Here is a 17,489-nt window from a genome sequence, read left to right as displayed (position 1 = left end):
CAAACTGCCAATATTGCAATTAAACAAAAGTGTTGGTTGGATTAAACGTTCCATTTAATTATGTAACTTTCAGCTCTGGAAATTGTAATAAACATGTATTTGTTATTTGTATCTAACATTTGAAATACAAAACAATAATACATTAATTCATGAAATATCCAGCACCTTCTTTAAAAGATGTACATAACTGTGAAGTTTCAAAATCATGTCTTCGTCAGGTGTAGTCAATAAAAACGCCATCTGATCCAACTCTGCCCGGATCTGGCATCAATGTGGGTTTATTTTAAAACAGGTCAGGCTGGTGTGAATGTTTTTATGTTGAGTAAACATGACTCAGACTGTAATATATTCTGGTTTGAGTGTAGGTATGTGGGTATGAACTGGAGTGGTGAGGTGTGCCTTCTGTAATGGCTGAAAGAGGCCTGTTTCACAGAATACAGACACACCTGTATACTATAGTTATCTCTAAGTACAGTACATACTAACTGCAGTATGCTCTTATTCTATAGTCAGATAATAGTAAGGGAAGCACTAGCCTACATATAACCTACATGTTGGGTGGCAGAGGGCCCAGAACGACTGATGCAACTGGGCGTGAAGGACTTCAAACCCCGCCCAAAATCTGTAGCGTAATTCCTTATTGGCCAGAAGGTCAGCGTGGGTCTGTCGTGATTGGTCAGTGTCGCTGTCTGTCACAGTTATGGCGCACATGAGGAGTTAAGGGAAGAGGAAGCCACGTTGACACAATAAAGTAGTGTTTCTCTGTTGTTTTTTACTCTCACACCGGAACCGAAACGAACCGTCACGTCGTCAACGTTCTCGAGGGGACTCGGGAAAGTCAGTTTGAACATTTACGGAAAGGTAGGTGAACTATCCCGGCGTTCAATGGATGTGTCGTGTTTCTCATTCATTTCGGGTGATGACGCTGAGCTAACGGAGCTCATAGCCGAGGACAGACGCCCGGCTGCTAGCTAGGACATGCTATCACCCTCCACCAGCATCAACTGGAGAGCTAGTGTTATCGCTGGATACACTAACGTCTGCCTAAAGGCAAAGTCAACAGTGAATCTGGGTTTACGGTCATGAACCAGTGAGTTTGAACAGCAACGTTGCAAACCTAGCTGTCAATCAAGAAATAAGACGTCATCAAAACATCAAGTACATGTTATCTGATAGATTACTCTTCATTCAGTTGCTCCGTCTGCTATAGCCTTTAAATGCATATTCTATTAATTCAAATGTGGAGTAGTTTACAATTACAGTTGTAAATAAGTACATGTACCCACATCACAATTGAATCACCCATGGGTGCTGCCAAGTGTCAGGAGAGGTGTTGCATCATTCTTTCTCTAGACCAGCTCCAAGGTTTTTCCTCTAGCCTGTCTGTGCTTTGCAGTAAGGCATGTTGTGTATGGTGGTGTGTTGGGGGTTTGTTCATAGATTTGTTAAATTGCATGACGGGTCAGTATCTGTTTTTGCAGGTCACAGACGCCACATCATCTGACAGGATGAGCGTTGGATTCATTGGCGCGGGCCAGCTGGCTCACGCACTGGTGAAAGGGTTCACGGCTGCAGGTGAGGCCACTTCTTTATTATGCAATATTTGCCTTGTGATGAATCAATTTACTGATGTCATTGTATATGGTCAGAGTATTGTAATTTATTAAATGTTAATGTGTCCATTTCTTTTGATGTTTGCATTCATTTTAGAATTCACCTTGTTATTTTACTTTCTTTAATTTCCTGATTGTCATCCTCACTCCACTTCCTCCTGTCTCCCTCCTCAGGTGTGATTGCTACACACAGGATAACTGCCAGTTCCCCAGACTCAGAGTTGCCCACGGTGTCAGGGCTGAGGGTGAGAAGACACATTTCTGCCTTGTTGTGCGACGTCTGGAAATAGAAGCTGAACTGGAAACATTGGTGCAAGCGTGGGCTTGTGGAAAGGCGTCTGTGTGTGCATGTTGCTGTGATGAGACCTCCTCTGTCCCCCCCACCTCTTACCTCATTCACATCTCCCCTCTCTTTCCTCTTTCTACCTTAACTGTTTTTTTTTTCTCCCACTGCAGAAAATGGGGGTCAACCTGACATCTAGCAACAAAGAGGCGGTCAACAAAAGTGATGTGCTCTTTCTGGCTGTGAAACCTCACATCATCCCCTTTGTTCTGGATGAGATTGGGCCAGATATCGAGGACCGTCACCTGATAGTCTCCTGTGCGGCAGGCGTCACCATCAGCTCCATAGAGAAGGTTCGCCTCTGTTACAATCTCTCTTGCACTGTAAAGCCTCGGTTGTACTCGCAAACAGACACGTGTATATCTAGACGACTGCGGACACCACAGACATCAGGCTTAAATCAGACTTATTGATCTGTGGAAGTTTCACAAGCTCTAGCTTTGAACACTGTACAAATATACAAACCGGTTTTATGTTGGTGTCATGATGCCTTTGGCACAAGTTGCTGATGTCGGCTACTTTTTAATTTGCCATCGTGTCATTTTGACAAATGCCTGTTCAGAGAGTTTACATGAAGGCACATTTGTGCACTGAATAGGATCGGTGTTGTGTCAAATACTGTTTCCCTCTCTGTGTTTTAAAAAATATATATTTTTTGTCCCTATCACAATAAAGTTTCATCACGCTGTTTGGGCATGCTTCCAACCAGCTAAAGAACATTGTTTTTCATTGTTCTCTATGTATCTGTTCTGTGTTTTTATTTATAGAAGCTGCTTCAGTACCGTGCAGCTCCTAAAGTCATGAGGTGTATGACGAACACCCCAGTGGTGGTGAGAGAGGGAGCCACAGTGTACGCTACTGGGACACACGCTCAGGTAAAGTGTAATGTAGATCCAAGAGTCAAATGTGTTTTTAGGATGTCAGTTTTTGTACTGCATCTCAGACAAAGGTGTTATAAAGGTTAAACAAGACTTTTTGCTTTGACTATTTTAGTGCTATTATTACCAAAATGTTGTTGTCTTTCTTTTAGGCGGAGGACAGCCAGTTGCTGGAGCAGTTGATGTCAAGTGTAGGTTTCTGCACGGAGGTGGAAGAGGACCTTATTGACGCTGTCACTGGGCTGAGTGGCAGTGGACCGGCCTACGTAAGTAACTTCAGAGCTGTGCGGCTGTCAAAAAGGGGTGTATGTGAGGTGGGATGCATAGAACTAGAAGTATAAGATAGACATCCGTTTTGTGTTATCCTAAAATAGACTTTGATAAGAACTCTTTTATTTTTTTGCACTTTTGATTGATGTAAGTATTGTTAATTGTGTAAATCACAAAATGAATGAGTGAACAAATGCTCAAACAATGCCAGTGTTGACAAAGTCAAAAACATAAGATATAAAGAAAATTAAGAAAATCTTCATAGGTTTGAGCAGTAAATGTTTCATATTTTTAACTTGATAGCTGGCTTTATTTTGTGTGTTAATTGAAATGCTCAAACAGCGTCATTTTGGCTATAAGCTTTTAAAATGCTCTGCTTGCTCACTGTCGTTCTGTGGCTGGTAATATATTTATATTATGTTTTCAAACAGGAAAAGCAATGGTAGGGGAAAGAGATCAAATGGGTGTTAGATATTTGTTTTGTATCTCACAATACTTTGGTATGTGTGTGTACATGTATCACAGGCGTTCACAGCTCTGGATGCTCTGGCTGACGGCGGAGTGAAGATGGGTCTGCCCAGAAGACTAGCTGTCAGACTTGGAGCGCAGGCCCTATTGGTCAGTTGTGTTTTCTGTGTGCAAATAGCTATTTGTTTCTCTTTCACTTCCCCTATTCTCAATGTTAAGTCTCCTTGTTCTACTGGTCGGCGGTGTATTTGAAGGCAAAAAACAAATCAGGTTTGAGTTCAGAAGGTCGAGCAAGTCGCCTCTCAATCAGAAGTCAAACTGATTAATAAACAAAGATATTGCTTAAAGGTGCTATGTGTCGAATTTGGCGTCATCCAGTGGTGATGTTGCAGATTGCAAAACAACTAAAACTACTCCCAATGTGCCAAGTAGAGAACTACGGTGGCGGTCATGAAAATGTAAATGGGTCTCTCTCGAATATGTAATATAAACTTATTCTAAGGTAATTAAAAACAATTATTCATAAGTCAGGTGATAAAGACTAAAGAAAACAAATGTAATAATACATTACATTTTTCTCAATAGATCTCCTTCAATGCTACACAATGTTTCTTTGAAGATGACTTGAAACTAATCACTTTAAGCTGTTTTTGCAATCATAGCTGCTTCAGATTTCTTCTCAGTGTGTTCAGCTTCTTTTTGTATTATGGGCAATCTTTTTGTTTTCCATTTTTTATTATTTGTTAAAAACAGTAAATACACTTTGTCTAAGTGTCTCCTCTTTGTACATTTGTCTGTAGGTAACGACAAAAGCACTGTAGTTGCATAGTCATGCTCCCCCATTGTAAGACAACGAGCTGCATGCAAAATATTCCACACGCAAAACTACTAATTGTTTCTACACTGCCATGCATGTCTGCGCTGCTCACATTGCAATGGATGTTTGTTTTCTGTTGCCGAAGATGCACCATGTATCCATGGTTATGTACAAGTAAACAACACAGTGCCCTTTATTTAACCCCACGCCTCCTTCAACTTAAGTTCTTTGTCATGTTCCTGTTTCTCTTCAGGGAGCAGCTAAGATGCTGCTGGACTCGGAGCAGCACCCAGGCCAGCTGAAGGACAACGTGTGCTCGCCAGGGGGCGCCACCATCCACGCCCTGCACGTCATGGAGAGCGGCGGCTTTCGCAGCCTCCTGATCAATGCCGTGGAGGCTTCGTGCATTAGGACACGGTGAGACAGTCGCACATGCAAACTTGAAGTAGATCAGATTTCTCTCTTGCTAATGTTTTTCTTGGCTCCCAAAATTATTCCAAAATGATAGTTGTCAGTCTAGTTGCTGTTGATTATTTTCATTTCTTATTGTTCTCCTTTTTTGATAATTGATTAGTCTAGGAATTTGGCATAATTTTTCAATTGTATAGTGTCAAAGAAGATTATTTATTTATTTTACAAGAATATTAAAAGAGAAACCTTTTTTTTAGATAAAAAAAACAGCTTTTACTGAATAAATGATGTTCAGACATGTGGGCCAGTCATCTTGCACAAGATTTGAAAATGTTTTAGTTTTTTTTATTTATTTTTTTAAGCTCATCAAGACCTGCTAAAACAGGACTAATAAATTATTCTTTATTATAAAGTGCAATTTTCTCTAGGCACTGTTTGTATAGGGATCCAGATACTCTGATCTCCTAACATACAACTTAAAACTCCTGAGCTGACTTCAGGCGCTGTCGTTGTAGCACTGAAGACAATACACACGCATAAACACACACCTCTACATTTGTGCCGTATATCTAAACACTAGCCTTCTCTTTCTTTCACAGGGAGCTGCAGTATCTGGCAGACCAGGAGCGCATCTCCCCAGCTGCCATTAAAAAGACTACGCTGGACAAGGTGCTCCAGCAGCCCGGCGTTACAGTCAGCGGAGGGGCTAATGGGAACGGCAGGTCGGGGCTCAGCCTGTTTAACAATCGCGGCGGCTCCAGTAGCAAGAAGAAGAACTGAGTGCACAGGCACACACACATACACACATACAGCTGATCTTGTCTGAAATCACATCCAAATGACTTTACAATTATTTATTCAGACTTAAGTTACATGCGGACATGAGACCTGCAGGTGTCACCGCCACATTACACACAAACACAGGTGCATTCTGCGTGAGTTGCAGACAGTTATAGCCTTATTGCCTTACTGTCTACACAAAACTGCCTACACACTAACAACTCCAGATACACTCTGTAGAGCAAATGTGCATTTACAATCCGTGGTCTGTCTGTGTTTGGGATCAAGACTATCCAGACTTTTACACAGTAATGACCCAGAGGGCCATCATGGGATCCTGGTACACACCAGGCAGCAGATGGCTGTTGGGACACCATCATGCTCTTAATGATCATCCTTAATGTCTTTATTTTAAAACAAAAATGAAGATGCAATGTAAACCATCTTCACTTCTTTTGTATGTGCTGGTACTTATAATTTGTTTAACCAACAGTATTCTACTGTTAAAAAAGACTGAATATAGACATTGGGAAAATAATTTCACTGCTTTATTATTGGTTTTGATTTTTGTATACGAAGACTGATCTTCATTAATAATATTCCTTCCCTGCAGTGTTGCAATGTTTTTTAGGACAGGGAGAACATTGTGCCTTTGACCCCATGGGACAGACTAAATATGTTTCTCCCTTTTTTTTTTTTTTTTATAAGGTTCATTCCAAGCTTTAAAATTGGGGATGCACCGAGTTGACTTTTTCAGTCCCGATTGCGATAGTAAGCTTCCGATACCAGAGTTCATAATTCATAAGCTGTATGCCTCACCGACCAACACAAAGGTATAAAGGTACTGAATTGTTGTTCATCAAAATAATTGACTCATTGTCACAGATACCAGATACAGCTATTTAAGTGAGTTTTGGACCGGTATCCGATGTCCATCGGTGCATCTCTATTTTGTTTTCCATTATTATTTTCTGTTTGCTAAGGACATCTTGGGTCTCTGACCCCAAATCTCAAACTGTTCTTGAATCACCTGATGTTTTATAACAGAAAGGCACTTTTTACATTTTCTCTCAAAGAAATGAAAAGTTGTTACTCAGAGAAACAAGATCATATGAAAATATCTTCATATAGATTATGATATATTAGCATTATGGCAATCCGTCCTGACGATGTATTTTGTAATGTTCGTCATCTTTTTACGTTACAGTTTTTTGTTTTTTTTGTTGAGGCATATCAACTATTGAGTTGGTGTGCCAGTCAAAAAGTACATATTAAACTAGCAGAATCATGTGTTTTTGTTCCAAAGCTACTTCATCTATGTTGAATGAGTCTCCACTGACTCTCAGTACTCTGGTTGATGGTCATGACTTTGACTCACCAGGCTCATCGGTGTGTAATTAAGATGCGCCCTGACCTGCAGATGGCGCCCTCTGATCAAATTACCCAATTGTGCAATTCCACTCAGATCAAATTACCCCTTCCCCATATCTACTGGTTTAGAGTCATTTTTAAATTCACCCTGGACTAAAGTCAAATTGACCTACACTGGCTCACTTACACGTTTCACCCACCAGTCATTGAAAACATTCTGGTTTTGTCTCCTCTTGCCTCTAACATCTCTTCTATTATAATTAAATTCCTCTTCCTAAAATGCATGTATATGCCTTTGGTCATAAGAGAAACATGTGTTTTTGTTCCTTCCCTTAAGGGGCGTTGTGATTGGATGTTAAGAAAACGCAGTCCAAGTTTAGAAGCTTTCTGTCAGCAGGATAAATGACCATCATCTTAGTGTCGTGAAATTTGAACACATTCATTTACACTTTGGTGAGTACAGTGGTACTCGAACTAGGAGTCAGACCCTTTTAAAGGGTCACCTGATAAATCTGAGGGATGTGGAGATGATTAATGGAAGAGGAGAGAAGAGCCGATGCGCAAAGTTTGTTCAGTCTCTTTTCTGAACTTTTTGTGCCCTCGAAGGGTTTGAATTTTGAAATGAAACTTTATTTGAGAATTTAACCGTAGGTCGTGCTTTTGTAGAACTGCTATTATCTTAAATGAGACAAGGAGCCTCAATTAGACGCAGCCTTTTTCGTAATCTTTGCATGCATGCTTTGTATTTTATAGTCTGTTTCATATGTGAAATCTTAATCTAAAATACGCAGTAATAACCTCAATGGTGTACTTATGTACAGTGCTTTCCACTGCTGGGTGTCGCCAGCTTACAAACTAAATGTCAGTGTGTTCGGAATTGGTGTGACAGAAGAGCCGCTACCTTTGGGTACGTTATGAGATTGCGGCAGACTTGAGCTCTAGATATTTGGGCCCGCTCCTCCGCTCCAGGCTGCTACATTTTGGATTAACAGATGCCACTTTGTGTTGGAGTGAGATAGGCCTGTCGGTCTATTCAGGCAGCACACAGGTGCATGATGGCGAAGGAAAAATGATGGAAGAAAAGTGATGGTTTTTGAAGAGCAGTGTCCTCATAATTGAACAATTTGTAGCTGTTGTAGGATTAGTTTATTTTCCTTAAACTTACATACACCAGTGTCCCTTGATTAAATTGCGTCCTGCATGCTCTTAGTGCACTCGGCCTGTTTATTTGTGCGTACAATGGTTTTTCCTCAGCCACTGAAGTGTCTCGGTAATCCCCTTTTATTGTGAAAGGTTATTCTCTGCATGCTCCGAGCTCTGTCCATAAAGATTAGCCATTCCTGGAAAGACTTCCATTTGCCTCTCATTATTAGACTTCTGTTACCTCTCATCGGTCAAACAGCTATGAGCACCTCTCCTCCACCTGTGAGGTGAAGAGGATGTGCTCTCAATCATCTTAACACCGGCAGAGGGTCTAAGATGGCAGTTCAATGGCAGATAATCCTGAGTCAAGTGTATGTGTGTGCGTGTGTGCGTGTGTGTGCATGTGTGTGTATGTGTGTGTGTGTGCATGCCCCAGCCCAGCATGAGCTTTCTATCCACAGGTAAGCCAGATGCTACCTGTCTTCTCCATTCAATCAATGTAATCACTGACCTTTGCAGGAACATGGTTGTTTGTATATCGTATCAGGGCCAGAGGGGGAGTCTCACAAATCAAGAGGATTGAATAGATTTAAGGTTTTTTTCTTAGTTTTTCACCACATCCACCTAATCCCCTTAATAATGTAAAAACTTGAATAGGCGAGCTTGGGAAATAGGTGTTCGTGTAAAGTCAGTTGTGCATATTCCTCTTTTTCACTGTGCACCACTGTATTGTCAGTAGTGTGTGTTTCTGTGTGTGTTTGTGTGTGTCCAATGCAAAGCTATGATCTCCTGGCTGATACGGTATCAGCATAGTGCAGCTGTCTGGTGAAACGGTTGCAGAAAGAGGAAGTACTAACAGTTAGCACACAGTGAGTGAATCTGCAGTATAGGCTTCCTTCTCAGCCACCTGCGATGTGCGGAGCATTGCTGGGGGGACAGCGTTGGTCCACTGGGAGTCAGACCTGCACAGATGAGTGGAGAGTCTGTTCTCATATTCAGATCTTTTAGGTAAAAGCAGCAATGCAAGTTGTACATTTACATGTTTTCTCAAGGTGAACTACTTTACATGCTGTTTTTTAAATTTCATGTCTAACAAAGATATTTATTTTATTAACTGATAAAACGCTTGAAATGTATAATCCTCAAATTCCTCCTTTTAAAGCTAAGTAAATATAGCCGTTGAATACATGTTGTTGAGTAAAAAATACAATATCTCCAAGTGTAATGGAGCATAAAAAGTACTCCGCTCATAAATACTCAAAAGTACTTCCAAATTTTGCCTAAATGCAGCACTTGAGTAAATTATACTTTCCATCTCTGCCTCAGTGTTGACGAATCAAGAGTTTTTCAGTGGTTTAGCTTCAATGAAAGCCTACAAACGGTGGTGGATTAAGTACTCAGACATTTTATAAGTAAATGCAGCAATACCACAGTGTAGAAATACTATTAAAAGCCAAATCGCTGCAGCTGAAAGTGCTTATTGTGCCGAATGCTCCATTTCAGAGTAATACAATACTACAGTAATAATGCATTACAGTGTTAGCATCATTTAAAGTTGCTGAATTTGATATTCAGAGCATCAATATAGCAGCAAATGCCTATTATCTATGTGACTATACAATGTCTACCTGAGCAGAGAATGAAATCACTGTGTTTTGTTATCCAACCTTCTCTGTGCTTTGTTGACATAGCTGGGTTGGTCGCGTGTGCTTTTAGTGCATGTTCATTAATTTGTGCGTGACCCACTGGTTCGCTCAGGCCCGCCGCTCGGCACTATAAGCACCGTCAGCTGCGAGCTGCCTTCTCAGTGTTTGATATTGTTGTTAAGCTGTTGTTAATTCAAACTACTTTATATACTGCTGATTAATCTATAATAATACTAAACCTCATGTTGATTTTCTGTATTAATAAACAATCTCTATAGGAACTATGGAGACTAAAGTTGTCAGATGAATGTAGGAGTAAAATGTATATTTGCCTTAGAAGTGTCAAGTAGCATAAAAGTAAAGTAAAGTACAAGTACATGAGTAAAAGTACTTTGTTACTTACCACCGCTGCCTATCTGCCGACAGTTTAAAGAGCATAACAGGCACATTTCCTCAATATACAGTTTGCAGCATTTTTTCCAAGAGTTTGTATTCATCTGCTTACGAAACGCTTCATACTGTCTTATCCAGCCTTTGGGAAATCGTCTGGTGTTTCTTTGATTAAAAAATTTGAAATGTGCAAATGAATCCTCACAACAGAATTCTCAACCTTACCGTACAATAACTAAAGAGTCTGTTTGAATACATTTGGGATTGATATTAGAATTTGGTTAAATCCAAAACCAAATTCTAAGCAGCATTTTAAAACGTATCTTCACCTTCAGCAGCCTGGATGAGATTTACTTTGAACAATTTGGACGGCGAATGCCCGAGTAGAGATATCAGTCGTTGGAATAGCGACTATTTTTCATAAACTGAGTGGCATTATCCAGAAATAGGCTGCTAATATTGGTTGAGTGCTTTATTGTCTTGTAGTTAAAGTCATTAGTTCCTCAGAAGTGGAAATGGAGTATTGATAAACTACTGTATATTGGTCCTAATTGTTTTGGTTTGGTTTTAAATTGTATTGTAATTGAGGATTGATAGCTCATGATGTCGGAGAGAGGTTAATGGCCTACAGTTAGCTTCTGAACTAAAAACAGATTTAAAAGGGATTAGAAAGTTGTCAGCCAACCAGACAAAACTGCAAAGTAACAAAACCATCAGTTAGTATTCCTAAAAATCTAAAAAAAAAAAAAAAAAAAACACACACACTGTCATAATTTTACATGTACATTCTTAATGTAAGATTAAAAAAAAAGTTATGTCAAAAAAATGTTACTGATATTTTTGATACTGATATATTGTGTACTTTTAGAGGAAGTACAACAATATGAATATACACGTCAATTAGACGTTTTCCATAATTAAAGTCATCACCAGTTTAAAAAACAGGACATAGTAAATTGTGTTTGTCCTTAATCCAATACAGTTAATTGTTTACTGTGTGTGTTACAGTGGATCTCTCTCTATTTATGCACATGTGTTTATCACATTTTTGTTTTTCTGTTCATCCAAAACATTAAAATGGGTCACATTTAACTACCAAAATGTATTAATGTCCTAAAGCTAAATCAATAAGAATGACATCATCGGACGTTTCCTTTTAAATTCCATCACTCTCTTGTTGAAGATGGAGCAGGCTTCTTCAAATGTGAGCTATAAGTTTAGAAATATGCACAGAGGTGGGGCTGTCACACTTTCCACCCGGACTGTTATCACAACAGTCCAACACGCACGCACGCACGCGCGCGCGCACACACACACACACACACACACACACACACACACACACACACACACACACACACACACACACACACACACACACAGTAGTAGTGTATCGTGTCTCTTTAAATGCGGGTTGCGTAGATCCTTCATGAATGAAACCATGTGATCCAAACATCATTTGACGTCTGGCGCCTCCGACCATAGACTAAAACAAGCGAGGAAGGAGTGGATATATGCAGACGTACAAAAAGGCGTGAGCGAAAAAAAAAAACATTTCTCCAACTGTCTCTCCACGCCGGGTCCACCAACCATCGGCAAACCCCGACCTCCGCGGGCGAAAGTCGCTGGTTTGACTTCTGGTGAGTCAGCTTTTGTCGAAATCAAACCTTCAAATTCCTTAAAAAAAAGTGCTGAATATAGAGGTGTTGTTTTGCTGAGTGTGCACGCGGCCACCGCCGCTGCATGCCGCTGGTGTCGCCACTCGTCCCGGCGTGCGCCGCCGCCGCTGCCGCCGTTTAAAGGGCAGCAGCCCCGGTAGTGCTGAATCATCACGGTCCGGTCGTCGCCCAGACCCGCACATGCTGTTCCGAGAGACCCGGTCGGCCCGAGCGGACAAACACGCGCCGACCGACCGTTGCTGTTCGTACTAGCACAGACAAAGAGGGTGCGCGTCGCGAGCGGCTGTCAAGCTTAAAACAAGAACAAGAAGCCATGTGTTGGAATTAGATACCGAGCGGCGGCGGCGGCAGTAGGGGGGTTGGGCGGGCGGGGGGCGGGAGTCCGAGAGCAGGTTGGCTTTCTGAGCCGTTAGTATGGTCAGGGACTCCCTTGTTTTGTGGCTCTATAGCGAGACGTCCAGAAAGGTACGAGAAGCTGAACGTAGAGTAACAACTTAGCACCGCGGGACCGAGACACAACCGCGGCAGCTTCTCCCCGACTGTCCTCTCCTCGGGGTGCTGAAGCGGCAGCGGCGGACACACTGGAGCTTCCCGCTGTCGCTTCACCAGACGACAAGTCTGTTGCTTCTTCGCAGGTAAGATGTGCATTCAGTTCGTTAGGTGTGCTGGGATGTTTGTTTTTTTTAAAATTATTATTATTATTATTTTGTATTTGTTTTTCACGGACCCCTCGAGGTTTACGGCTTCGTTCGCGCGCTGCTCCGCAGCGAGTTGGCGGAGTGACCGAAGTAAAACGTGTCGCGAATAAAAGCCGGCGACAACAATAAACAACTCCGGCTTTTTTTGTTACCCGCGCGCGCGCGCGTATACGCTTACACTCTCACACACACACACACACACACACACACACACACACACACACACACACACACCTGTCAAACGTCCAGCGGGCGGAGAGACTCACGTTGTGCTGGAGCGCGAGAGCGACTGTTTTGACGTTTGCTTTGTGTCAGCCGCTGTCGGTCCGACAGGCCTCCTGCTCCTCGAGTAACGAGAGGGGGGCTATTCGTGTTTACGTTACGGTTTAATGGACTGCTAGCTGCCGGTAAACACCCGGGAGCCGGCTATTTCCAGGTGATCCCGGTTGTGCACCGGCTGGGATCGCGGGCAGAGATGCTGATTCATCACAACGTTGTTATTTCTCAACGGTTGTGCGAGCCGAGCGGAGGCATGAGGGGGAGCCATGGCAACATGGCACCGGCGGGCGCGCGGACAAAGGTTTGGCGCGAGGGAAGGAAGAGCTGCATGTCGGAGGCTTGGCTCTGAAACAACAGAGGCCCCATCACGGAGTGGATGATGACGTTTCTTATGGGATAATTAAGGCTCGTGCGGGCTGCAGAATGCGCGTTTAAATTGGCATTAGTGTTAAATGTGTAAATTTGTATCAGAGCGGTTTGGTTGTTCAGCGGGATCAAATCCATTTCTAGTCAAAGTGGATTTAAAGTAAATAAGAAGGCTGTGCACACATGATGAATACTGCATTAAATAGTGTTTAGTTGATCAACCTGTTTTCACTTTTGGGCTGTGACTTGAATAAACCATGTTTAGAGTCAGCTGATACTTGCTGTCCTTCATATCTTGCAGTGACCTCTCACATTTTGTCTGAAAGTAAATACAAAGCTGGCCTTGTGTGCTGCATTACATATATTTGGACAAAAACAAATAAAAGCTGGAGGGGAGAACCCACATGAGACATGCTAAAAAAAGAAAGCACCTCATTGAACTCTAATGCTTTGCAACAGAATATCCTCTGAATCTGATTGATCTCTTGTAGATGGTCCATTATCTGCTGCCCTGTGCAACCTATGAGCATTGCTACTCTTAAACTGAAGAGTAATAGGGAAGCTCTGTGAGCTTAAGAAAAACAGAAACTTCACCCCCTAATGACTCCATATCAGCAGCTTTAGTTAGAGTCAGCACTCTGCCGAGTGTATCAAAAGTATGTAGTAAGCAAGTTGGCAAGTACTGTAATAGAGGGTCATAATGATGAAACAGTTGTATCAGTATTGGAGAGAAGAGCAACCCCCCTTACTGTCTTTCTCTCTTACACACATTTACCCCATTTCCTTTTCTCATTTTGTGTACGCACACACACATACACACACAACCAAGGGGCTAAACTTTTTATACTTGGTATCAGTATTTAATCAGTGCTTGAAGTGCATTTCTCTGTCAAGTACTTTCCCCATCCTTCCCTGGTGTTCGCGGTAATTGAACGCTGACCAATGCTTATGTGTGCAACTTTGCTGATGGTGGCGAAGCGGCAAGGCGCGTGGAGCAAGGGGGATGAAGGAAGAGGGAGGAAGAATGAGAGATGGGATTTGCGGAGAGATTGAGAACAAGGACCTTTTTGTCTTCAAGGCATTCCCCTGAAAATGCTGAGGCGAAGCAAATGCGCTCTCGCTTGACAGATGGCGTTTTCACTTGTTACTTACCACAGCTAGTTTCTTTGCTGTGTGTGTGTGTGTGTGTGTGTGTGTGTGTGTGTGTGTGTGTGTGTGTGTGTGTGTGTGTGTGTGTGTGTGTGTGTGTGTGTGTGTGTGTGTGTGTGTGTGTGTGTGTGTGTGTCTGTAGGTGTGTAGGTGTGTGTGCGTGTGTACACACACATGTGAGAGCAGGAGATGTGAAACACCTATAAGATGCTGGGATCTAGTTGCTATAGGAGCTGAGTGTGAGAGCACAGTAATCACCAAGGTTAAAAAAAGTGTGTATGTGTTCTTATAGCTGCATTTGCAAGATGTAGAAAGAAGATGCAATGGGAAGTGATTTTACTATCAGCATTTTGCACTTGGCAGTGGATTCCTTCCACGATGTCTGACCTGAAGCTTCTCTCTTCATGAGGAAGTCAAGTAACGAGCGTCAACATAACTGTTTCACCACATTGTGTGTTTATTTGTGTGGGCGTGCTCATATAAACTTGTTTGATTCTCTGCATGAACACTGTTGATGTAACACTGTGTAAAACCTCCTCTAGAAGGAAGGGACATGGAGCTTCTGAGCATTGTATACCACTGAGAGGAAGATATGTAGACATGCTGAGAGCTGAAATGATTAGTAGATTATTTAATTAGGACTTAATATGCAACATGTTTTTAAAGTCTCTTTCCTTTCACATGTTTTTCTCATGTGGACATTTTTGTTTTCCCCCCTCTCATCTAAGAGTAAAAATATTTGGGTTATAGACTGTTGGTCAAATGAAACAGGAACACCAAAATGTCAGCTTGTGATTAAATAAATTGCGATGGACGCGTTTGACTATTTTATCTGTTGTTAGAAAGAATTTTAGTCATCAGATTATTCACTGATGTGATCTGACATTGTTAATATCATTCCAATTTTTTTTTTTTTTTTGGGCTGCAATTATAATTTTTATCATTCATTAATGTGATGATATTTTTGTATTAATTAATATAAATGATTATCTCTAAAACCAAAGGTAAACCCAAAGTTAAAACAAAGCAGGTATTATTATAAATATTTGGTTTACAATGATGTGTGACAGAATAGCAGCAAATCCCCTCTTTGAGGAGCTGGAATCAGAGACTATTTAGTATTGTTTCAGTATCTTGCTTTAAAAAAAATGATGATCAAAATAGTTACAGATTTTTTTTTTATTATAGACTAATCAATCATTATTTTCAGCTCTAGTTTCATTGGAAATTTACAAGGGACAAAGTTTTTTAAATGTAACTCTTGTAAAGATAATAATGTCGTACTTTTTTGTCGCCCCGGCTGCCAGTTGGGACAGGCTGTAATGTACATTACCTACTGAGAGGCTTACATTTTAGTTGACAACTCACTTTAAATATTATGAAAGTGTTTTTCTTTTGTAAACCTTCCTGTTAACAATACGAGGTAAACATCTAAAATGCATCGCTGTTTAATTTTGTCTCAACAAAGAGCCGCTGTAGAAGCAGAAGCTTGAAAGCGGTCACCTTTATTGCAGGGCAATTTACTCTATTGCATTAGATTGCACAGGTGTTCACGATATTGTGTGTGTGTGCGTGTGAGTGTGTGAGAGAGTTTGGTGTTTGTGGCAATAATTCCTCAGTAGCGCCTGCATGTTTATGAGCTTGTGCTACTGCTCCTGGGATCTTTTTTTTTTTTTAAGTCTTGTTATTTTTGCAAATTTCTGAGAGTGGGAGAGAAGTAAAGAGGAAAGTAAACGCTGGAATGAATGGGAGAGTGGGAGAGAGAGAGGCAGATAGAAAAGGAAGCAGTTGGGCAGATCAATAGTTGAGTGTTTTTTTCTCCACAGTAATGATGAAATATGGTGTAAGCAGATCTGGTGCATAATCATTGCGGTGCTCTACTGTTTTTCCTGCTTCAGTGTGCGTGTGCTGCCTGTCCGTATGTTAGTGTGACTTTGTGTTAAATGTACCTTCCCTCCACAAGTGTTTTTAAACAATGTTTTTACTCCCTGAGCACTGAAAAAAGGAACAAAACCAAGAAAAACCTCGTAGCAACACACACGAGAAGTCAGAAGGATGAGGAAATGGAAAACATGTTTAAGTTTACTTAAAAGTGGCTTGAATTACTGATCCGACCCTTCGTCCTGAAATGTATTGAAACAACAATATTAAAAAGCTGCTGTTCTGTATCAGCGATGATCAGCACTTTTAAGTTTTCATGTTTTCCCTCACAGGACTTCTGGGTTTATTTTCCAGGCTCCAGTTAAAGGAGACTACTCTTTCCCACACAAACACAAATAGACGCGTTCACTGCGTACCAGAGCGATTGGTTTGGTTTTGCATGCTGTGTTGAGATATTGAGAATGTAGCCGTGGAGATGCAAGGCCCTAGTAACAGGAGTATCCGTACCAGCGGTTGTCTACCAGTTGCATCATCTCTATGCGCCAAATTGCCGCATTTTCTAACTGCAGTGTGACGATCCCAGAATTGTGGTTTGAATTTCTGAACCTTTTAAATAAATATATATATATATACGTACACATGCCGTGTGGATCAATGCCAAGGAGTGAAGAGAGGGAACAAAGATATATGTGCGTGTGCCTAAATGTGGCAACAGCTCTGTGCTTCACCTGATGATGTCCTCGCAACACAACAAGTTCTCCTCCGACTCTAATTTCACATTAAAGCCAATTTGGAAAGTTTGCATCCGAGCTGTTCTGAAACAAAAAAGAGTGCATCTTTTAAAATGGCTCTAAATCACCCTCCAAGTAACTGGATGTAACTACTTGGCTTAAGTTACGCATGTTTATCATCTCTGGATGCCGATCCTTCTAGTATTGTCAACTAAAGCATCTCCTGTACATCTGTTTGACCTATTGTAGACAAAGAGCCTGCAGAAAACAAGTTTAATTTGGATTTTCTTTTATCTTTATACTGGAAACTTTGCAATACATTATTATGTAAGATTCAATACTGAAATAGCCTATTTGGCAAAGCCTATATGTGCAAACCCAAAAGTATTTGGTCAGTTTTCCATATGAACATATGTCATTTGATGGTATTGATGTTTTTTTTTCGTTTTTTTTCTTATACGTGCTACAAGAGGATATCTAGGTTGTAAAAGTTGGTCATAAAAGAAAAAAAGAGACATCATTAACGTGCACTTGCCCAAGTCCTGTGCGTGTGTGTGTGTGTGTGTGTGTGTGTGT

The 17,489-nt window shown here is 41.2% G+C and overlaps 2 protein-coding genes across 4 annotated transcripts in view; both read left to right on the top strand.

The window, feature by feature from the left end:
• Window positions 1-693: 693 nt before the first annotated feature.
• pycr1b (pyrroline-5-carboxylate reductase 1b) lies at window positions 694-6,780 on the top strand. The gene is made up of 9 exons (XM_068592406.1): window positions 694-861; window positions 1,482-1,575; window positions 1,788-1,858; window positions 2,070-2,249; window positions 2,724-2,831; window positions 2,987-3,100; window positions 3,630-3,722; window positions 4,643-4,806; window positions 5,400-6,780. The coding sequence occupies exons 2-9, from the start codon at window positions 1,509-1,511 to the stop codon at window positions 5,578-5,580; spliced, it is 978 nt and encodes a 325-aa protein (XP_068448507.1). The 5' UTR covers window positions 694-861; window positions 1,482-1,508; the 3' UTR covers window positions 5,581-6,780.
• Window positions 6,781-11,609: 4,829 nt separating this feature from the next.
• mafgb (v-maf avian musculoaponeurotic fibrosarcoma oncogene homolog Gb) overlaps window positions 11,610-17,489 on the top strand; it is a 14,711-nt gene continuing 8,831 nt past the window's right edge. Inside the window, exon 1 of one of the 3 annotated variants that reach the window (XM_068592639.1) lies at window positions 11,610-11,770. Coding sequence is in view for 1 of the 3 variants with exons in the window: in XM_068592638.1 (XP_068448739.1) it covers window positions 12,983-13,087 (105 nt within the window). In the remaining 2 variants the exon portion in view is untranslated. Of the gene's footprint in view, window positions 11,771-12,217; window positions 12,445-12,936; window positions 13,088-17,489 lie in introns of those variants that run through there. The other 2 variants (XM_068592641.1, XM_068592638.1) reach the window with 2 other exon arrangements.

Source organism: Clinocottus analis, unplaced genomic scaffold, assembly GCF_023055335.1.
Source record: "Clinocottus analis isolate CAN_PGR_092001 unplaced genomic scaffold, fCliAna1.0.p SCAF_27, whole genome shotgun sequence".
Classification (NCBI taxonomy): domain Eukaryota; kingdom Metazoa; phylum Chordata; class Actinopteri; order Perciformes; family Cottidae; genus Clinocottus; species Clinocottus analis.
Note: the sequence above shows the minus strand (reverse complement) of the source record. Positions and strands in the feature narration are given on the sequence as shown.